Genomic DNA, 24,034 nt, shown 5'->3' with positions numbered 1-24,034 from the left:
AAACGGCTTTTTTGAAAAAAAAACGGTTTTTTCTGCTTCGCTTTTTTGCTTGGGAAATTTTGGGCTTTTTTTGAAAATTGTGCTTTAAATTGATAAACCAGATTTTGTTTCGCTTCTCTATAACACAAAAAGTCATTTAATTAGTGGTTGATGCCGATAATAATATAAAACCTCGAAAATAAATCATGAATTTCGAAAAGATATTTCAGTTTTACTTCTTAACATATTTACATTATGAATTCCAAAGGATTAACCAATGTATATAATAAGATTTTTTTAACCTCCTACATACAAAAGTAAGCAGGGTTGGCAAGAACCATGGTTGTTATTGAAAATGCCAAAAACCCGTTTTTTTTGGGGGGGGGGGAGTTTAAACTAGGTTTTTTTTTTTTTTTTTTTTTTTTTTTTTTGTTTAAACCAGGTTTTTTGGTTTAGATATTTTGCTTTATGTATTTATATTACATTGATATGTATTTATCTGTATTTATATTACATTATGTATTTATATTTATTGATAGAAATAAGTTTGTTTCGCCTTGGTGTTATTATGCAACAACGGGGTTATGCCGGAAGAGGTCACATAAGCTTAAAGAAGTCCGGTCAGTAAATTTCTTAAAGTGAGAAACTCCCGCCCTAGCCATCCGGAAAATCCCGTCATTACTCTAAATGTAAAACAACAACGGAAAAATCCTGTTATTGCTTTGCATGTAAAATTTAAAGGTCAACGTATCATAATCAGTACGCTAAAACTGAGGTATTAAATTACAAATTTAGTACGTACATATCATTGAAAGTACAATCCAAGCTAATGTTGGAAGCTACGTAGGCAATCGATAAATTTTGCCAATTTATATCAATGTATTTAAGCAACCTTGACTTCTTTATAAAACAACAGGCATTCAGGCATGCGGCAATATACAATTTAGTTTAGTTTCATATGTTCAGGCTTAACATCCTTACGTAATGCCGAGGTTATCAAGGAGAAGACTTTCGCTTAAAGTTACATCCGAACCGCTACTTTGTTTACGCATGAAAGAAGGGTTGTGGTTCGACCGAGAATTGAACATGGGACACCTTGATTAAAAGGTGAAAAGGAAATAAAACTAATGCAGATGGTTGATGTGTGGAAACGTCATCACGAAGTTCACACGATTCGCATTTTCGTTCTTTTTATTATTTTTTTGGTTTAAACCAGTTGTTTATTTTAAAAAAAGAAAAAAAACTGCTGGTGTAAACCAGCCAACCCTAAAAGTAAATACTTATTTTAAAAAAATACTCAAATAAGTAGCAAAATTCTATTAGTATTTTTACTTCTAAATATTCTTTTTGGAACAAAATAAAATTAAAATAAAACATAAGAAAAATACTTAGATTTATATGATACACTTTAAAGGTTGCACATCTAGAGCTTTCGGTTTTGTATATTCTTGAAATTCTACAGTTTTATATAAGCACCATCACGGTTTACTCAGTCCTCAAGTTTTCTGTATTTTTAACAAGAGGGATTCAACACATTAAGGGTGTGAGGTAAGAACATGGTAACCCACAATTTTACTATTTTAAGAAATTAGAAATTTCCTGCTGCACAATCCATTTTGAAAGTCGGAAAGCTGGTTTTTCATATAAGACTATACATGAAGGATTAAACGAAGCGGTATGCGTTGCTGTCTATCTGGTGCTGCATAACTCAGCAATTGAAAATTCGTTAGTTACCATGTTCTTGGCTCACACCCTTCATATCATTATGGAACTCTCCCCACCCCACCACCAGAAAAAAAAAAAAAAAGACTCTGGAATATATTTAAGATAAATACAACTGCACAACAAACATGACTGAGTAGAGCTTTTGCGCTTCTATCGGGAAGTCCTGGATTCAACTCAGTATTCGACCATTCTGACTAAACTTTTCTTCATTCCATCTATGAAGTAGAAATAGTGTGTGTACTGTGAGTTGGCTGAGTTCATTTCTTATTGTTTTTAAATAGTTATTATCACTAATTACCAGCAGTGACGGTTTTGCGAAGGTTAGGGGGTCGGTCTTTTAGAATGAAGCCTGTTCCCCAAAATTACGGAATGTCTAAAACAAACGAAATATCTATTAGTTATGCCTTTACTCATGAACTTTAAGCTCCCGTCAAATAAAAATTACGAATGTTTAGAAAAACTAAACATTAGTAAGAAAAAAAAAACTCTCAAAATACTTTTCTAAATCCGCCACTGATTCTCAGTAGAAAATGATCTTCAAGGTTGTATCCGGAAGATTATCTCTAAATATATAAACGAAACTAAATACAGTATTAGTTATGCCTGTACTCATAAACTTCAAGCTCCTCCCAAATAAAATTAGGACATTTTAGAAAACGAAACAATCAGAGAAACCCGCCCTAAAGTACGTTTCTAAATCCGCTACTGATTATTTGTATAAATTAGTATTCAAGGTTGTATCCGGAAAATTATTGCTAAATCGTTGCACAGCTACAACATAAAAGAAATGTGGAAGTACGTTTATACGGATATATTGAAAGACGTTCGCTTTGACGGATATATAGAAAAACGTTAAGTTTAACTTTTGTGCTAGAAGCTAGAGTACTACGCTCTTAGAAATGAAACACAGATGACAAACGGAAATGATCCCGAGAAGAAAAAATTGTCGATAACTCAAAAGTTAAAATAAAGTTATATAGCCTCTAAAATTGCCCTCAAATACTACATTCTTCATGTTAGCTTTAATTCGTAAAACATGTGCTCCATCCATCTTGATGATGAATTTTAGAGCGAAATATGGCATTTAGGTCATGGAATTCTTATCTAACTATAGAATATACTATAAGAAAGCTATTTAGATAGAAAAATCATGAAAATGAGAAAATCCAAAATTTCCAAAATTCTCGTTTTTTTTTTCCAAAAAAGCCGGCTTTTTATGTGAAAAAAAACCATCGACTCAAAAAAGCCGGCTTTTTTGCATCTCTAGTATTTAGTCTGAAATTTTGTTTTATTAATATGGTTGGTAATGATCGTATTCCAGTTGTTCTCAAGATTTTCTTTTTCAGTGTTCAAAAGCTGGTCTTTGTCGTATTATAATAAGCTTCAAATACGTTCCTTTCAATATTAGTAGTGGCCGAATGTACTGCTTTATTCTCTCAGGACTCTCTAATATGTTCCTTTAATTTAGTGTCAGAGTTTCTTTTGGTGATTCCAGTATAGGAAGCGTCACAAGAGCAAAACATCTGATGTATGCCACTTATTCACGAAATAATTTTTCCAGTGGCTTAAGTTCTTTCCATGTTTCTAGGGAGCTTAAAACTTACTTTAAGGTTATGTCTTTTAGCTGTTTTCTTTAATTTGTACGATATACTTCGATACAATTGGAATGAGACCCATGGGAGGTGGGGTAGGGGTGTCTTGTTTTTCAGATTCATTTTCCTCGTCTTGAACATGTAGGGTGCCATTTGTTTCCATTATAACGGGATTGTGTAACCGTTAATACGTCCAGGGTTTGATGTTCTGTTCAGTTGTTCATCCAAACCTTCCTGAAGCGTTAAAAGTCTGAAAGCTCTAATAGAGATGCTAATCCATATATTGGGCTTGGTTTGCTAAGAGCGTTCTAACTTCTCTTTGCGAATATATTACTTGCTAAAGGTTTCCCATATACTTTAGATTCAAATTCATTGAATTTCGTGTAAAATGTAACGTATATACTGTATATATAGTTATTTCTTTCCTTCATGTTCGTCAATTTTATCCTTGTATCAATACTCTATAATTTTCGTAGAAGATAATTCAACTGTTCCTAATTTTTATACACCATAAGTGTGTCATCTGCGAAACGAAAATATCTTATGTATTTTAATTTAGGGTTATCTAAAATGGTAGTTTCAAAATTGTTTAACTCTATATTGACCAGTACTGACGATAAGGGACTTCCCATGACAAGGCCATCCTTTTGCCAAAACTTCCTCAAGTAATATATTCCTACAGAGAACTTCAGGGAACTCTTGGCAGACAAAGGGAACTCGTGGATTAACATGTTTATTAACACTTTCAGATTGGTAACACTTCAGGAAGATTTGGATGAACAACTGAATAAAACATTAAAGCGTAGGGTATTATAACGGTTACAGTTCGGTTATAATGGAAACAATGAAACATACAGCCCAATAAATTTTCAAGATTGTAGGAAAATGGGACTGATAAAATTCGTTCAAGACCTCCCCAATCATACATCACATTTCAGTTGTATCGAAGTACGAATTAAGAAAATAGCTAAAAAGATATATCCTTAAAGTTGGTTTTAAGCTCCCTAGAAACGTGGAAAGAACTTTAACCACTATAAAAATTCGTGGATAAAAACAGCTTAAGTGGCATATATCAGGTTTTTTGCTCTTGTAATACTTCCTATACTGGAATGACCAAAAGAAACATTGGCACTAGATTAAAGGAATACATTAGAGAGTACCACGAGAATAAAGAAGCAGTCTGAGTATTGTCAGAGCATCTCCAAACTACAAAACATCAATTTAAATGGTAGAAAAGTGTTACATCGGGCCACTGTTAATATTAAAAGGAACGTATGTGAATCTTATTATATTAGGCCAAAAAGATCCACTTTTTAACACCTAAGAAGGAAACCTTGTGAACGACTGAAATAAGATCATTACAAACTACTTTAATAAAAACAAAATTTAAGACTGTAAATACTTCATTATACATGGACCATACAAAAAGAAAAGTTTTAAATTAAGTCGGCAACATTGTACATTCAGGAGTTTAAATTTACATCGTGTTGTAAGACATACGCAACATAGAAGGTACAGGACTAGATTCAAAAAAATATAGAATTAGATTTGATTTAGATATTGGTACACCACTAACAAAGTTATATTATGTTGAGAAAAAATATATTTAAAAACAAACCATTGTTGTTACAAAAAGCTATATGAAGAAGAAAGTTTTAAAGCTTAAGTTCCGACGAAGAGTACTGGCTGGAAGTGCTTGAAAAATAGGCGCAAAAAACATTATTCAGGTTAGTTTTAATTACTGCTAAAATAAGTTAGAAATACTGTTATATAATTTTTGTGACTAAAATTTTAAAAAATCATGACAAAGGTTTAACAGTTTCTTTCATCACTATATGCTTATTAGCAGACTCACAATATAACAAGGAAGTTTCGTTTTGCAATGTGAAACTACAGTAGATACGGGAATTCAATACTTAAACTTCAAGTAGTACATCTGTAACTACTGGTTGCAATAGATTAAGAAAATCAAAGATAGAATCTGTTCCTCGGATCTATGGTGATAAAGGTTGAAACCGAACCTTATTTTGAACCGATTCCGGATTAAATAGATGGTTCAAGGAGGAGATAGAACCTGCTCTTGGGAAGCTGAATCGATTAAAAACTCATCTCTGTATCTCTTAACGCTTTGCTCCACGAAAATCAGTATTGAAACCAGGAATAATAGTATATTTCAACCACTTTCGGTTTTTGCAGAGTATTGTGGATTATGATAGTATGTATTCTTGAAACCCTGAATCGACTGCAGAAAACCGCTTGTCGCTATATATTACTATTTATTTAGCAATAATTGTTGAAACTGGAAATGGTTAATTTTAATCACTTACGGATTCAACAGAGAGTTAAGGGAAGAGGTAGATTATATCTTCGGAACCTAAATTGATTGCAAAAAACTGCATCTCAATATCTTCTACCGTTTTTGCTCTACAGAAATCAGTATTGAAACCGGAAGCAATAGTATTTCAAAAATCGTCCGGTTTAGTAGTGTGTTGCGGATTGTGTTGGTATATTTTCTCGACACTATGAATCGATTGCAGAAAACCGTTTGTCACTATATATTACAACTTTTGTCGTGTGGTGGTAAAGGTTGAATCCGGAAATCGTTAATTTGAACCACTTCCAGATTAAATAGATTGAACTTGATTGAGATTGAAGCCTATCCTTGAGAAGCTGAATCAATTGCAGGAAAACACATCTCAATATCTCTTACTGTTTTTGCTCTATGAAAATCAGTATTGAAACCGGAGTTAGTAGTAAATGTTAACCACTTCCGGTTTTGGTAGTGTTGCGGGTTGTGACGGTATACTCTTTTGAGACACTGAATTGATTGCAAAAGATCGCTTACCGCTATCTATTACCATTTTGTTCTATTGAGATAAATATTGAAACAGGAAATAACGGATTTGAACCACTTCTGGTTTGAATAGGGTGTTAATAAAGATTAAACTTATTCTTGAAACGATAAATCGATTGCAGAAAACCGCATCTCGATATCTGTTCCATTTTCGTTCTATGGCAATAGACGTTAAAACTGGAAATGACTAATTAGAACCACTTTAGATTTGAATGAAAAGTTACGGAGGAGATTCTTGGAGCCTATGTTGGGACGCTGAATCGATTGTAAAAAAGCCATATCTCGATATTTCTTAACCGTTTTTGTTCCGATACCTGTCAGCAGACGGACAAAGCCTTTCTGTAAGACTTCCAATATTTATGCATAGCATAGATTGGAAGTTAATCAAAAGTACGGTTCTTACATAATAATCAATATTTAGCATTTTACGTATGTAATAAGCCCATACAAGTTAGTTCGCAAAGAACTCGTCAGGTTATTATTATCAATAATGTATACTTTTTCTACATCATGAAACAATGTACTAATAGTAGACTAAGAGATTTATAATTATGTGTGATATATGCAAATGTTTCTTGTAAGATATATAATCAAAGTTGATTGAACCATGGCGTTCTTCGAACTACATATGTTATGGAAGCTATTCTTACGGAAATGTAAGGTACTTAGCTGGAAAAATATTAATGATAAGAAATTATATTGGTAATCTAAAAATTAATTTATGATACACTAGCGAGTAATTTTCTAAACTCTAAAAATAGTATGGATTGGTTTTTACATTATTCCATTTATTTCAGGAATAAAGATCATCCAAAATTATATCTTTGGGCGAAAAACTGGGAATCAACACCCCTGAATATGAGCTCTTCGCAGTTACAAGCAAATTTGATGAATGAAAGTGTGAAGTCAGAATCTGTAGATCCAAATATCGTAAAATTGGAGTCTGTGCCAAGCGTAGTTCCCTCGACTGAAGGTACAAAATGTGAGCATGATCAAGCAAATACAAGTGCTAACTTTTCTCAGCCATCAGCGGATTTGGCAAGTGATCTTGCAAACGTATGCAGTAATACCGCTGCAAGTAACTGGTTGGACTCTAAAGTCAGCGACATTGATAATTTCAATTCGCAGATTACACAGCCTCCAGGAATAGTAGAAAACTCTGTTAAAAGTTCGTGCGAAGAACGTTCGTGTACAACTGAAAATTCGATAATTCAGTCAAATCAGCTATCAGACACAGACAAAAAGGTTGAGTCAGCAACTGAAGGTAAAGAAGAACAAGCGAAGGGATCTGGTGTTAATCTAGAAGAAAAAGAAGATAATCATACGTGTGTTAGTGAATCTGAAAAGCAGGATGTTAAAGACAGTACAAAATTTGATTCTGTAGTGAAAGAAGGGTCATCAGTAACGAATGATAGTACGTGCACTACTACGGAAAACGCAGCGAAAAAGCAATCAACGGAATTACCTTCTGAAAATATAAAGACCGAAAATGAAATAAAACAAGAAACAAATGAAAGTGAAGCAAAAGAAGTGCCGTTATTAGGAAGTCAGGATCAATCATTACAATCTTGTTCTAAGAGCATGCCGAAAGAAGAGTTGAAGGCTGAATTACCAATTAAAATTGATAAGCCAGAGGAAGCGAAACCTGGGTCGGCAGATATTAATTTGGACACTACTGGACTAGAGCTCCCGTTTAGTCAGTCAGATTTGGAGCAGTTAGCAAGGACAATGGATGAAAAGTTAATGAGTTCAGGTAAGATGTTTCGTAATTTAATCCTTTTATCTAGTTTTATATCTGAAGTATTTATTTCTCAATTTGCTCGAGCAAAAGAGCGAGAATGTCGAGTTCCAGGCAGGTATTACTTTTTATTTACTGCGTCGACTTCGTGTTTTGTTCATACTTATAATTTCAGCAAATGATAAAAACTAAATTTTTCATTGGGATAATGGTTAGCGATGATAAGGCTTACGAAGAATATTATACTTGAGGATCAGTGTCGTAAAATCTTATTTATTTACCATTGACATCTGCATTTATTACTTACTAGCAGACACGCAATACTTGGGTAGGTTGTAAAAGTATCTTTAGGGACGACTTGGGAAGAAGAGATACCGAATGCTCCCTGTCATCGAAAGAAGCTTCCTTTTTAGAAATATTTCTTAAGGAAAGAAAGTACTTATCTTTGGGATAAGACATTTCGGGTCTACAGTGTATGTGGAAGGGGGAGTAATATAAGCCCCTTGAACTGATCCAAATCTTCCTTCATTTCCTGTACATAATTTACCATTATTAAATTACTTGGTCAAATTTTCCAGTAATCCGGCTTAGTTTTGTATAGAGGCTGTTCTGCATGTATTTGACCAAATTGTACTTACCAAAGAGTTACGAAAGTCTGTTGCGCCAGTGCTCAGTTTGTGTCCCCTGGTTCCGAACCATGGTCCGGTAACGTAGCTTCTATTACAGAAGGCTCCTACGAGGAGGATCTTGTCCCATTCCTCTTCCACAGCTTTCCAGAGCCCATTTACAGTTGCTACAATCCTCTTATCCAAAGCCCTTTTAAGCAGTCCAGATCCTCAAAATTCCATTGAACTTGAACCTCCTAGGCATCTTGTGAGGTTGCGTTAGTAACATTAGCTAGAAACCACTGTGATTCCTTTCGAGAAAATCTCTTGCATACCTGGACTCACTTTGTGAAACTCTTCACGCCTTTGTCTTCGTACGTAATTTCTCTTGGTGTGCCACAATCGAGAAGGTACATACAGGCATCATTCAATAGAGCGACATACCACCAATCTTTGGCTTGCCAGATTCCGCACATATAACTTCTGAAAGTTACACTTGCGTTCCCGTCGATGAGCATCAGTAAGATGAGGACCGCTAACCTTCAACAACTTTTCAGAATTTAATCGTTGGTGCAAAGTACCCAAAGACTCATTTAGACGATTCGCCATATGTCTTTGGATCGATTGCATTGCATTCTGCGAAAGTTTCACCTGCATGTTTGTGGTAGCTTCTGTGCTCAACCATATTCACTGCCTCTGTGGTGGAGAACCGAGCGTAGGGGCCATAAATTCTTGCTGATCACGTTTTTGATTAATGTCAAGCTAACGTTACAGCCCCTGCTATTATGCGTCGTAAAGGACTAAACGTAACTTTCCGAAAAGTTTTTTTTTTTTTTTTTTTTTTTTTTTAAATAACGAGAAAAACGTCACTGCTCACCTACTATACTGACAGACGCATGTGACCAAGATCAATGAGTCGCTTTTGGTCAAACTACATGGAACAACTTTCTATATCTCAAATGCCATTACGTAAATTTAAATGTTTTAATGACTCAAAATGAACTGTTGTGGTGATTATGCAGTTAGGTTCAAAAGTGAATTTCTTCTGAAAAAGAGTGAAGAATCGATAGCTTTCAAAGTAGTATAACTTAAAGATGTGTGAAAATGAATAACGTATTCAAAAGAAAAAAGAATCTTATTTAAGCTTTAATGAATGATAATCTTCGTTTGCGTTATATTACAAAGGATAAAATAAGCAGTAAGTAAAGTGAATCAGGTTCCCATTTATACTATATGCATGATGTCTTCATTTTTTGTGTGCTGCATTGTGAAACATCTTTATTTTTAAAATTAATCTTACTCTTCATACGAAAACATTTTAATTCGTTGACATGAACCCTGTTTTTATCATTACCGGTGTCAATATTAGTGCAGGTTTCGTATATATACGGTTTTCTGTTAGAAAAGATTTCTTTAAAGTCTGGTGGCCGTGTTTGTTGTCTCAGAACCGCCAAGTATGTCAGGAACTGGAGGATGCTTGCGTTTGGCTTGCTTTTATTTATTTTTTCAATTGTAGTTTGAACCTGTTATAACCATTTCTGTAGTGTCTTTGTCTTACTACAGAATTTTAGTTTAGAAACTTTGTCGTTTTGAATACCATTTTTTAATTTTCCGCTTTTAGTCTTGTTTCTTATGGAAGCTTTTTCTTTCTTCTTAAGGGCTTTCGAAGGAAATTTGTTTATGTGTTGCCTTTAGTTTTGTTTAAGGATGGGAAGGAGTAATGAATATATGGGATGCCAGTTATCTCTTTTCAGTGTACCTGAGTTCAAAAAGATTTTCCGATAAGTGTATAAGTCAATAAACTAGATGGAATAGTTTTCCTTTGAAAAACAAAATACCAGATTTTCTTTTCGTTGATTACAGCATGTTCATCCACAGAAAGATGGACAAATAGATTTCTGTTCCGGGAATTGAATTGTGTTCATCCTAGTATTAGAATCATAAAAGAAGAAAAGTAGCAAACAATAGTTTTACCTTTCTGTTGTACATATTTATCGGAAAAGTTATGAATTTCAAACCTAATGTACATAAAAGAGACTGTTGTACACTGTATATTCATTCTTCCTCAGAAGAGTCAAACAAACAGAAAGTCAATACATGAAAAATTTTCTTAGAAAACCTTAAAATATAACTGCCCAAATGCAAGAAATTTATTGTTTATTTAGAATTGATATTTTAACTTAAAAAATAACACTTCACAAAGATAGATGCAACAAATTCAAATTATGTTAGCCGGTCGTGTGTTCCGATACGTTACCACATTGCCATATGTCTAACTTTTCCTAAGTGTAACGTTTTATTTAGTTTGTAAGTTTCACTGCGTCACTCATTATTCGGTTTAGGCACTCTACTTCATCCTCTTCTTACTAGTACGTTACATTACTTGTTTCATTTTCGTTCTCTGTTTAATAATTTGTTTTAAACGTTTTCATTTGCTTTGTTTTCAGCGATTTAGTTAATGAACACAAAGTGATCATTGCAGAAATGAAGAAGAAAATTTTATTTTATAAATTTAAATTTTCGATTGTCAGATGTTGAATGGAAATTTTAATGCCAATTGAAAAGTCAATTTTTATTCATGACGTCTTAAAACATTAAATATATGCAGAGAGGACTTTTGTGAATCTCAAAGCGAAGGAAAACAAATTAATTATTCACAAAAATTTCACTGAAGCTAACTTAGAACCTGGTAGTTTTAAAATAGCAAAATAAGTATGAAAAAAAAAGGTAAAACTGATTTTAGTAAATTTCAACTAGCCATTTTGAAGGTTGGCATAATAAGATAACGATGGGAAGATATGTTGTTCCCATAACACAATGCCACTACAAACAAATGTCTTGACCATCTAAATTCTTAGTAAAATGATTTTACATTTTCGTAATTTTATGTCTTTTCTGAATACTGCAGGTAGTGTATGTTTAATCGAGAAGGTAGCACAGTGTTACGTGATTGATAACTGGTTTAGTAATAAATGAGTATTAACATATTTACTCTACTGTCCATTTTTCATGTGGATAGCTCGATGAACATCACAATTGCATATTATTATGCATACGTTCAATTTACCGTGGTTGATATTCCTTCTCCTCTATATCAAAATTGAATCTTCAATACGATATTAATATTACTAAAATTATATTCGGTTGCAATTGCAACTAGTAATTTTGGAGATAACGGTATAATTATAATTGGTATTTAAGTGCCTGCGCGTCGCAGTATTCGTCTAATAGATCGTTGTGAAGGCAATTACGATGCTATTTGTAAAATATTTGGAATGTCCTGAATGGAGTGAAATCATGTTGGGAATCTATAAATAAAAGGAAAATACACTACTTAAAATGAATCAATATGCAGATGCGAAATACGTATTCTTGCTATACTCAGTACTGTTTTATCAGAGTTATCAAGCACGTCTAATCTGTTAGCTAATCTCTACTGAAAACTGTCTATTAAGGAAGTACGCACCTGTCTGGAATACCTTAACATACTTACCTGAATTGATGAATCGGAATCGCTGTACATCGTCCTGCTTCTTCTTTTATCTACCTGAAAAAAAAAAAGGACAATATGTGATTAATTACTTTAAATTGTATTTCAGAAATGATCAAATATACGAATCTAATTTTATTTCTGGTTGATGTTACATAAGGGTCTAACCGGAGTACATTTTAAATTATATGTAGAAATAATACTTATTTTAAACGTGTAACCCAATTCTGCATTCGAGGATTGTCATTCTAAACTCTGAACAGTACACATGGGAATAACTTCTTCTTATGTTCTTTACGAAAGAGTCGACATCAAAACAAGGTATGATTATCATCGTTTTTCGCGGACGTTATCGCGAATGTCGGTACTGGACCTTTCTTTGGTTCAGTTTATGATACGCTGCCTCATGTGCCGGTGACGGGAACTGACATCATAACTGTCACGAAGTGATATGTTGAAATACTATATTGTATGTCCGAAGATTGTCTGTATGAAAATGTGTGATGCACAAGATGATGTCAGACGCTCATGGGAGCATGTGAAGGGTATTCTAAAAGTATCGAATCCTTTAACCAAAATTACTGTAACAAGACTGGTCGAGAGAGGTTGAGAGACCTATTTACAACTGCGTCATCCTATTATCCGGTTTATACACTCTACTTCATCTGCATTTTAGTCGCATCAAGTCGCGACTTGATGTCGTGTGTGGTTTGATAAACTATTCTTGTTTCTCTAGAATTCCGTAGCTTACAGCTACCTCGACCACTTTTGGATGATAGTGTTAAGATCAGTTGTTTCCCCACTGATTCACAGTGACGCCAAATAGTAGTCTGTTTCTTTGCCCCTGATCAAGATGCGCCCCAAAATTTCAGAAAATTGTTTGCCTTCTTAGTTTTTGGACCAATTGCATGACAAGTCAATCTGTGGAATATCTAAAGATTTTCACCTTAATGATTGGCGGATATCCTCTCGCTCTTGTCGCGATGAAGTGCTTCTGGCGTGTCTGCGTATCGCACACCCTCATCTGACGCGTAGTCATTTGCTGCGTGGATTACGCCATCCGTATTTTGAAGAGTGTATTGTCCCACTAAGTATTCGGCACATTCTTGTCGAAGGCCTTAATACTTAGACCACAGCGAGCGCCACGGACTGCCACTTGCTCGTACCTTGGGGAATTATATAGATACTGTTGAGCGGGTCCTCTCGTTTATTCACGCCTATCAGATTACTCACGCTCTCTGAGCTTTTTTAGTCTTCCGGTTTCTGATATTTTAGCTACTTTTTACTGTTTTTATATTATTTCTTGTTATTGTTCTCTTTTATTTTTGTTATTACTTATTGTTATTTCTTTACTCCTGGTTGTTGTATTTTTACCTTTTATTGCTTTATAGTTACTATTTATTGTTACAGTTTTATATTTAAACCTCTTTTCTATTTATTCTTTATCTCGTGAGTTTTATTTTGCAGTAGTTTTTCGTTTTATTTCATCTGTTTATTTTTAACTTCTGTTTCCGGCAGTCTGTGATTGAGCAGTGCTGTTCATCGTGACAGGGGCAAATAGCCACGCTGCTGACGTCTCTATTCAATCCCAATCATTCACTCATTCATTCGAAAGATTTTCAAGACTTGGGCCGAAATTCTCGAACTTCAAAATTTTGACTTGTTGAAAGGATTTGTCCATTGGTGTCTTTGACTAGCAGATCTTTTAACTTGTGTGCTCTTTGTATACTACCGATAAGGAAGGGTGACACGATCTTTGGATCTTTGTACCGTTACAGCTGCTCAAAATAAGTCTGGGCCGCGATGGCTTAGTGGTAGAGCGTTAACCTCTGGTACATAGGGTTCTTGGTTCGATCCCAGATCGCGCCAAGCGAGCTTTGTGATGTACAAACACCGTGTGCGTGGTTTTCTCGGGGTTCTCCAGTTTCCTCCCACTTTCTTCATTCCACCATTTCATTCATTTCTCATCGTCACCTTCTCCTTTACCCTAACCGGCATAAGCGTGGGGGGTAAAACATAAGATTTCATTTCATTTTTTCAAAATAAGTCTAATTGTTTTCGGTCTTTACCTATTCACAAAAACAGATAAATGCGATATCTTCTAAACCATAGATTTCACTACATCTATGTCACTAAAGCGTCTTTATTTCTGATCCGTCTATCCAGGGCATTTACCTTCTTGAAAGTAAATCAGATTATTCTTAAACAGAGAATACGAACTAATAGTAGCGTGTGCATCAAATAAAACTCTTCTAAAAATGTCTTTTCATATAGCTTTATTCCATAACTGAGTCTATCATAATAAAAATGATTTTTCTATTCTATTTCAAACATTGTCTTTTAACTTCTAACATGGGCTTTTAACTCAATATTTTTCTTCTTGAGTTCCCTCCCTGTTGACATAGTTAATGTACTCATCTTCGACGCGAGAGACCCGGGCTCAATTCCCGGCGGGAGTCATGTGATTCAGATCGTACGTTAAGCTGTAGACCCACGTCTTATATAGCCTCAATACTGAAAGGGATGCGAAACTCAAATCCATCTTGTTTTTCTTCGTAAAAATATTCTTCTCCAGATTGTGTACCAGAACAGTCTACGGTTATTACATGAGCGTACTTCTTGAATTACAGAAGTGCAGTCCAAAAAGAGCCCTGTCCAGCCAAACTTTTTGTTGGTAATATGTGGTTAGCAGTTGAAGACCTCGGTGCAAGAAGGTATAGTTTCAATTTTACATTTGGCTCAGAATTGAAACGAAACATTGTCAAATATAAATTTTTGGTACACTAGCCTCCAAACATTTTGTAAAGAAAGGCGCTATTGTAGGGGTAAAATTCTCTTCCTTTGCAAAAAATTTGAAAACTAAAGTACAATAAATTGATTTGTAGTAATGTTTTGTTTCAATCCTGAACCAAATGTAAAATTGAAATTGTCCCGTTCTTGCACCGAGGTCTTCAATTGTTTCTGGCTTGTTAGACTGAAATCTTTGTTAGTTAAAGAAGCTCTTCAGTTGCGTCACGATGCCGATTCTGCACCGAAGAGTGTGTCTTTGTTGAAAATTGAGCCGGAACTACGTGGATACATTCTGGTGTACTGAAGATTCTACTATACGGCAGTCTAATTTCAAATGGGATACTACAGTTATGAGTGTCGCGTGTGAATTCATAATACTATTTTATACATTCTGGACTGTAATTCTAAGGTTATCGTGATAACTCATCTCTTAAATTTCGTTTCTGATAGCAAACATGATACCATCATTTAGATTTTTTTTTTCTTTCGTGTGGTAGTTACATTTTCTGTGTTTGTATGTAAGGCATAAAACTGATATACTCTCAATTCTTATAGCTGAGCCACCTCGTGCTCCTCAACCTGAAGCTCCAATTGATCCTGTAGAATGTCGTCTGGCGCTGCTTGATCACATCGAGCATGTTCAACAGCAAGTGGAATCACGGTTAACTTGCATTGAAGCACAGATAGCTGGTAAGTAAACAAATTTCTCTTTGATAATTAACTTAACTATGGAATCCACAGGTTCAACACACACAAACGAAGTTAATGCAGTGATATAGTCTCCAGCGTCATAAATAGAACATTTAATAAGTTTTGGAAAATGTGCAGTTGCACAGTTACGTTACAGAAATGAACACCTATATTATTCTGTTCAAAAATTCTACTCGCAACCGTAGATAGAGTGTATTGGAATATAGGTTTATAAAAAAAGTGTTTTAAAGGAACAATGTTCGTACTTTTTTTTTTAAAATCTTATCTTAGCATAAGTGCAGCCTTTTTCATTGCTATCACCAATCATTTATTTTTCACGAATCTTCATGAATTAATTTGATATTGAGTCATTTCAGATAAATCAAATTTTTCTATAAATCTATAAATCTTGAACTTTATAATAGTGCCGGCTAGCTTGTTCTGAAGTGGCGAGATTCAGTTTCTCTAAGGAATTCTTACAGGCTTATTGATTTATTTCAGCGTGTTATTTGTGTTATTACCACATGACCAAGCGAATTTGTATGGAACTGAACAAGCAAAGATTTTATTTTGGCCTGAACTGCTGCGAGTTGGAATGTACATGAAGTGTATCATGATTGATGGTGCTTGATTTAATGAAGTTTTCATGTGTTAATTCGCGTTTCCTTAAAAAAGGAAGAGATTTACTTTTGTCCTGACCACCAGATTTATGTTTATATTTTTTATTTTATTATTATTATTATTATTATTATTATTATTATTATTATGTGGAGTAAATTAAGAATATTTCTTCACGCGATCATAATGACTTCTTAAAAATGTCGATCATTACCTGATCCTTGTAATTCTGTGATAATGGAAGTATGCTTAATTAACTTCAGTTGTTGACACAATAATTTTGTTTTGGCTGAGGAGATGCAGTCCCTTGGCTTTCTTATATTCCTACGTAACTTGTTCGAACACAGAATATTACTTTGGTTGCTTTTCTGAAACACGTGATATAAAACTTCTGCTTTTTTTTTTTTTTTTTTTTAATTTAATCTAAGGACAGTGGAATTTGTTAAAAAGAAAAAAATAGTGCAGAATCTATCCCATTGCCCTAATTAATGTTCATATTTTTCCCAAATACAAAACACCAAAACACTTTATGGTAAGGAAACAACACAAATTATTTTATACAACGGAATAGATTGTATGAGTCTTGTCATGAGTATACTGTACGATGTTCAATCTATATGGTTACCAGGGTTGTTGGAATTTTCCCCATACTTTTTTGTTTGTTTGTTTGTTTTGTAAAACCCACATTAAAAAAAAACAAAAAAAAAAAAAAAACAGTAAAACCGTCTCCATAAATATATTTCAAAACTTGAATTTAAATGATATCCTTAATACGATCATAATTACTTCCTTCATTCGTGTTTCTCGGTACATGCTTAATTTCAGAATTGGCTTTAAATATGCATTTATAAAAAGGAAACGTCCAAAACAGAATATCTTTGAAAAAGTATATTTGGGAATCATTTATAACGAATGTACTTCGCGCTCGATCGAATTCGCTTTAACGATATTCAACTGTAATGGCACAGCATTTGTACTGAAAGGGTTAATAAAGCCGCGTTCTTTCATCTGTCTCCTGACTTGAGATACTATCCCAATATTTCCATGGCATATTTTAAGAGGCAATGGCTGGAATCCTGAATGTAATAGGGAATTTTATTCGTATTCTATATTATACAGAATTACCCATCTCTTTGTTACTGTACAAAATTGTGTATTTCCTCCTTTTTAGAAATCGAAATATCAGCAAGTGTCAAGTGCGAAGTATGTCCCACGAAATTTAAACGGGACTTTACGGATTCCCATTGTGCGACATGGGAATTCCATGGTTTCATTCCAAATGTGTACTACAGAATATGAATGCTTAAGTGGTATTTTAAGTAGAAGTAAGTAGCTTTCATCAGTAGAAGTAAGAAAGGTAGGTATCTCTCATCAAACTAAACAAAAGAAGTCATTGTACATAATGGTCAAATGTAGATTCCTTTAAGAGCTAGAAGCTTGCTAGAATTGAAAAAAATAACTTTGGAGCTGGCTGAATATCTCCAAAACTACTAGTCGCGAAGCCAAGACGGGAAGTTTCATCTTAAGACTTGTTATCTGCTCTATCCAAAAATGTACATTTAAAGAAATTTAGTAGGTGGCGCAAAGGATTTCCACAAAAGGCGTAAGAAAGGAATCGTTGGAATTTCCGTAAACCAAAGTCGAGTAAAAATGAACATGCATGGATCAGTTAGCTACCAAGGAACAATACACTTAGAGCAATGTGCTGTTTCAAACATTTTAAAGATTAGAGAGAATTATGTAAAATTTCAAGCATAATACGAGTTAGGAAAATTGAAGTTAATTGCTACGAGCTATTAAAGAACATCCTTCAGTCAAATGATAGCAACTGTTAAAAAAATTTTAATGATTCACATATTTTACTCCAAGACTGTTTCAGTAATAAATCGTGGAGTATTTCATCAGTCACATTACATAAATAATTTGTCCTATTCAATGTACAAATATTCAGTGCAGTTTCGAACGTAGAAGTGAAAAAAAAAAAAAAAAAAAAAACATGGTCAGTTATTTTCAGGAGGCTTCGGAATATTACATCATGTTCAATCCATCTTAGCTCTAGGGCTACTAGTTTTATATACTCGGTTCCAGTTTTTTTTTTTTTTTTTTTTTTTTTTTTTTTTTTTTTTAATTAAAAAAAAAAGTCTTTGAAAGCTTTTAGTTCTTAAGGAAAGCAACATTAGATCTAATTCATTAATACGTTTTTTTCTTTCTTTTAATGAGAACTATCACCCCTTCAGCTTGTCATGGTCACGGAAATACGTGTATATGAAAATAATGTGTTTTCAATAAATACAGGCTTTCATTGCATCTTGACATACATTTTTTTCTGTGGTATTTCTATATCTTTTTGTTTATTTCAGCTCTTGAATCTGAGGACCCTGATATAGGAAGAGATGAAGGACCTGATTTTTACCCTCAAACTAAAGAAACTGTTCAGATGTTACTGCGCGATTTGTTAATTTTGCGTAGAATATCTATGTTTAAATAGATTAACCATTTGTTTGTTAGTGTATACCGTTGTATATAGAAATATTTAATTATTGTATATAATAATTATATAAATATTTGCCGTTTATTTTGAAAAATGCAAAGAAAAGAAGCTTAAGTAAGTGTACAAATTACAAAAACATTGTATATACATAACAAGTGATGGATCTCATGAGATATTTATTTGTATCGTCTATAGAGTAAACTTATTGTAAAATAATGAAAATAATGTGATGACACTGGGAAGAAAATGTGTCATTCCAGTGATTGTTTAAAGTTATACAATAAAGATTCGGTTTAAAACTGAAGGTTTATTAGGAAACTAGTACATATTTCTGTGCTATGGGTGGAAATATAATTAGAATAAATACAGGGTGGGGCAGAAGTATTCAGATGGTTTTGAATTCAAAGAAAGAGATCTCTACATAGATAACGTGCTAATTTATGTGTTACCTTGTAAACTGCTTCGAGCTTTTAGTAGCCATGGGCATTTGTTGGCTATGCTTCGTACGTTAGCGGAGCGAGAATGACTTTTGCTGTTACAACGCAGTAAGAGTTGATACATTACTTCTCCATGAGAGGGAATGAAAATGTTTCAACATATAATATAAATATTAAAAGGGTGGAAGTTCAAGTGTAAATTATACCTCACTCTTAGTTTTGACATGGAACACTTTGAACTGTGAAGTGTTGCTTCAGTCACACTGGCCATTTTGAGGATTGCACAATTTCTGAGCGCCCTGGCGATTTTTGTGAGTGGTTGATACTATTCTGAAATTCTTCATCCAATCAGAAAGTTTTATTGTATTGGAACTACCCCATTTCTCTCGGTGTTGAAATGGTGCCTGAACTCAGGTAATGTCGTAATGATAGCCATTGGTATTTGTTTATTACGTTAAACAAAAAAAAACAAACAAACAAAAAAAAAAAAACGCATGGTGCCCACTCGACCAACATCTCATGGCTCAGCTGAAGGCAGTGAACTTATTTAAAAAATAGAAACAACATATAAATCAGTACGCTATCCATCGGGAAATGTCTTTGACTTGAATTGAAAACCATCTAAATATTTTTGCCGTGCTTTTTTCTTTTTTTGTAAGAACTGTTTTTTTTAAAAAAAACAGTTGGTAATGAGTATTAGAACTGTTCTTTATTATATTGCCTATATTTTGCATTTATTCGTTGATGCAGTAAGTCATTGTCGTTAATTAAAAATTAACGAATAATTGAAACAGACATGTAATGTGGAACACCATGACATCAGTTTTTTTGATTTGATAGATCAGTTCTAAATAACAGATTAGTGTAATGTTATATTTTTCGACATTTGTAATTTCGCAACAAGTTGCATACAAATAAAAGTTTCTTTTTTAATAAAATAAAGGTTATTAATTTTTGTTTAGAAAAAAACTGTATACAAATATGAATTATACTTAAATAATTATCCAAGTCATGATACAGTTCATTCGTCTTTTTTCCTTTCTGTATATTTATGTAGCTGAAAATTGGATGTAAAGTAATAATAATAATAATAATAATAATAATAATAATAATAATAATAATAATAATAATAATAATAATATGGAGGTTTCTGTAATGTTCTGTTCGGTTCATGTATTTCATATATAATATCATACATTCAGTTGAATTGTTTACTAAAGACTAGATTACAGTTTACATTTTTAGACCGTGCTCGTTTTTAGAAATAACATAGTAAATCAATCCGATGTAGATTTGTTTTCACTGACAGTACTATAAATATCTAAACAGTCTGTTACAGCCTTTGTTTTAAAACTAGGTTTCAATCATATTGATGTGTTCTGATTTTATCGTCTTGATAAGAGTAAACTTTCCGATAAATTTTGATCTTCATATTTCCCGCAGAAAGCTGGAAAAATATATCAGTGCATTCTGTCTCTTATGAAAAACAATAAATAAATAAAATAAAATAAAAATGCGTAATATTTAGCATGGACACTTTTCTAGTTGCCTGATTCGTTGTGAAGCACAGTATTGTACTACAGATATGTAAATATGTTTAGAATAATGGATGATCATAAAATTTTGAGGCTGAAATTAAATAGTAGAAATACATACAAAGTGCACAAAGTCAGTAATTGAATCAGGACTGGAAAAGAACATTCCACAATACCTTATTTTTGGAAAAAGAAAAACAAAGCCGCATACCAGATTGTTGCTTATACAAAAATATTTGTATTGAACTTTTGTAGTGTATGTTAAGGACTTTCTGTTTCCCAAAAATACCAAAATCGGGGATATTTAATTATGCAGAAATTAGGTGTTTCAATTATTTTCCTTTCATTTTTTAGAATATTCTCCTTTTCCCACACATGATTCAATTGTAAGTTTAAAAAAAAAATACTCGATATGGAAGAAAACTGCGAATCTACGTGTCAAATTTTAATTGAAATTTATAGCAAATATAGAGTTAAGAGATTCACGTGTGAACCTTTGATATATGAGTAACTTTCTGTACAATTTTTAGATATGCACAATGCTGAAGTTCAGTGAAATGAATTGTTCACTCATTAGGAAAAAGTGCATAACTAATTCACATCAATCGTTCTGCCAGTTAAGTTCAGAAAATTTAACCTTAGGTTTTCATTAATCTATAGAAAATTAAATTCTTTTTCTACGTCTAAGAAAGCTAAATCGATCATTTCATTCCGTTTACTGGCAAGAGTATATGTATGGAAACAATACATATGTTAATACACTAAAATCTAGCGACATCTTTAATTGTGTTGAACGTGAGTTGCGCACATAGAACAAAAGGAATAGGTCAATTTCCAATTTTCAACAGTTCTGATGAAATCATCATTGTTTTGTGTGATCAGTTGTGGTTATCAAATATGTTTGCTTTAGATGTATGTACCCTGCTGTACATTTATTGTTTCTCTAAAAATGAGCACTTCTCGATTTATGTTCATTGGAAATTGTTAGATGAAATTCCGTGAAACTGTTGTGTGAATGTATAATATGTACGTATGTATAAACATTGCGCTTATTATAGATTCTTATTTAATATAAGTTAGCTATAATATTTAGCATGGGCAATTTGAGGTTTTATTTTATTGAAGGGAATGGTAATAAAGTATATAAAGATTGTGTAATCACAGTAAAAAATAATGCATTACTTACTCTTCTTATGGAGTCTGTTCGCACATCGGATTGCAAAATATGATTTGAAAACGTGTGTGTGAGAGAGATGTAAAAAAATAGTTAAGAAACTTGTTCATTTCACAATTCTATATAAATAAATTAATCTTTAAATGAAGTTTTGAAGTTATTCAAACGTGACTTCAGAAAATATAGGTAATATTAAAAAATGAGTTATGTAATAAATGAGTTTAAATTCCGTTAAAAAGGAATCCATGTGCTATATAAGATAAAGTCATATCTATCTCAGTACAAGCACGTCACGGTGGCATCGCTATACACTAGTAGATAGACTTAATTCTTCTGCTGACTCACAAGGTCCAGCTTGAATGAAGTGCATAACCTACTCACATGAAATAGAAACAAACAAACAAACGAAAAAAAGAAAGAAAGGAAAAAAACTTTAAAATTAAATACTTATAACATGATGTATATTTTTGTAGTTATTGCGAAGACCACAGGTGTAAAAATTTCTCAATTGAATGACCTCTTTATTCTTGCCCTGAATTATATGTATTGTAACAGAAGTTTTATCCTCTAGTTGAAACTTCAAATCTCAAATCGTGATGACGTCACTGTACAAGAACTGTGCATATTGTTTGACCATGTGAAGTCTTGTTTAAATAATGCTGCCTCCCGCCCTTCCCTTTTAAAGAGTAATATACTTTTATTCACAAGCGGAATTTAAATTAAATTAAATAAACTCAGGAAAAGGATCACGCAAAACTTACATTATTCATGTATGGGGGGTATGAGATATAGATTGTCACGATTAAAGTCAGTGTTAGCCGTGGAGATGTAAACGGATTGACTCTATTAACGAACTCGACCGAGGTAATCGCTATAACTATGTATTGCGGAAAAACAATTTTAAAAATTTTGCTTTTGTTCAAAAGTTATCATGTGGAGTAACAACGGACAGACATACAGTATAATCTTGTAAGTTTCTGTGAGATCCCAATAAATGTGAATCTGCATTATTTCAGTTCTAAACTCTAAAATGCCCTCTGTATGGATGTGAGAATACGACCCTTTTTGGTAGATGGTGGGTGTCTTAATTTAACAAGATTACATCTGCTAGTGATGCAGTATTTTAATTTTCAGCATCATAGGACATTTTTTTTTTCTCTTTACAGTTTATATTTGAAGGGTAAGGGGAAAAAACAAGGAATGTCCATGCATGTGTTTTACCGGGTGTTTTGTCCTATCTGTTGGTGACTCTTGGTACTATTTGATTGTATAAGCCATGCACGCGTAGATGTAGAAATATCCATGTAAAAAGGGACGAAAGATTTAATAACCCTATTCTTTGTACGTGATTTCCAATATTAAAATGCCGTTTTCTCAAAAATGTAATTTTGTGACATTCCTTCTTTTTTCCCCTTACCTTTCATTTTTATTTGAAACTATAAAAATGTGCGTATGATAATTGGAGCAAAAAAAAGCTTTTTTTTTTTTTTTTTTTTAATCATACATATTCCAGAATATATTTTTTGCCATTTGTATCACCATTTGTTCATAGCTAGTTATTTCCTACACTTATTTAATTTCGTATCCGAAACGAGTATTTTTATTGTTTGGTAGATCAACCACTCTTTTTCTTAAGATTAAACCTGTATTTTTAAAAATTCAAATTTACATCCAATAGTTCTGCAGTATTATTTCACCTGTTGAAAGGAACATTTAAATAACGAAATTCTGTAAGAAATCATGAAGTGTTATTTTGCTAGTCATAGCAAGAGATAGCCATGTTTCTTAAAATAATATGTGTATATTCTTTTAAAACCTTATATTTTCAGAATTTTTGCTATGGTGCTATTTAAAAATATGTATATTATATAAAATTCTGTAAGTCAATTTTGTACACAAAAAAGCAGCTGATTTATATCTGTAAACAAATAAAAAAAAATAACAAATAAATTCTTCGTAAAACGAAATATAAATTTTTATTGTGTATTTTTGCATGAGACTTACATCAGGTGGTCTAGAAAGTATTGACCCTTTTCCGCAAATCTCAGGATATATATGAGTCGCAGCCAGTCAGATTTAATGATTTGACAGCTGATAATGGAAGCTAGGAGATATGCAGTAAGTGCTGGAATTCTTGTAGTCAGACGTGAAATATTGCGCTTTGAAGGTAAGGTTATTTTCCACGTAACTTCGCTACATTTTACAAGCTTATTTCGATAAAAGCGCAAATGCTGTGCAGGGTCGTGAGGAAATTTGTGCTGTTTATGGGCAAGATATGCTATCAAAAGCAACACCCAAAAATGGTTAAGTCGCTTT

At 33.1% G+C, this 24,034-nt stretch overlaps 1 protein-coding gene across 8 annotated transcripts in view; it reads left to right on the top strand.

Moving 5' to 3' along the window:
• Positions 1 to 20,906, top strand: part of LOC145693422 (uncharacterized) — a 129,776-nt gene extending 108,870 nt beyond the window's left edge. For all 8 annotated transcript variants that reach the window (XM_081769400.1, XM_081769398.1, XM_081769399.1 and 5 more), the window contains 3 exons: positions 6,948 to 7,903; positions 15,329 to 15,463; positions 18,442 to 20,906. In XM_081769400.1, the coding sequence (XP_081625526.1) occupies positions 6,948 to 7,903; positions 15,329 to 15,463; positions 18,442 to 18,569 (1,219 nt within the window). In that variant the 3' untranslated portion in view covers positions 18,570 to 20,906. The remainder of the gene's footprint in view (positions 1 to 6,947; positions 7,904 to 15,328; positions 15,464 to 18,441) is intronic.
• The last annotated feature ends 3,128 nt before the right edge of the window (positions 20,907 to 24,034 follow it).

The sequence above is a fragment of the Thermobia domestica genome, chromosome 8 (assembly GCF_964235325.1).
Source record: "Thermobia domestica chromosome 8, izTheDome1.hap1.1, whole genome shotgun sequence".
In the NCBI taxonomy this organism is placed as follows: Eukaryota; Metazoa; Arthropoda; class Insecta; order Zygentoma; family Lepismatidae; genus Thermobia; species Thermobia domestica.
This window is presented reverse-complemented; position numbering and strand designations above follow the sequence as displayed.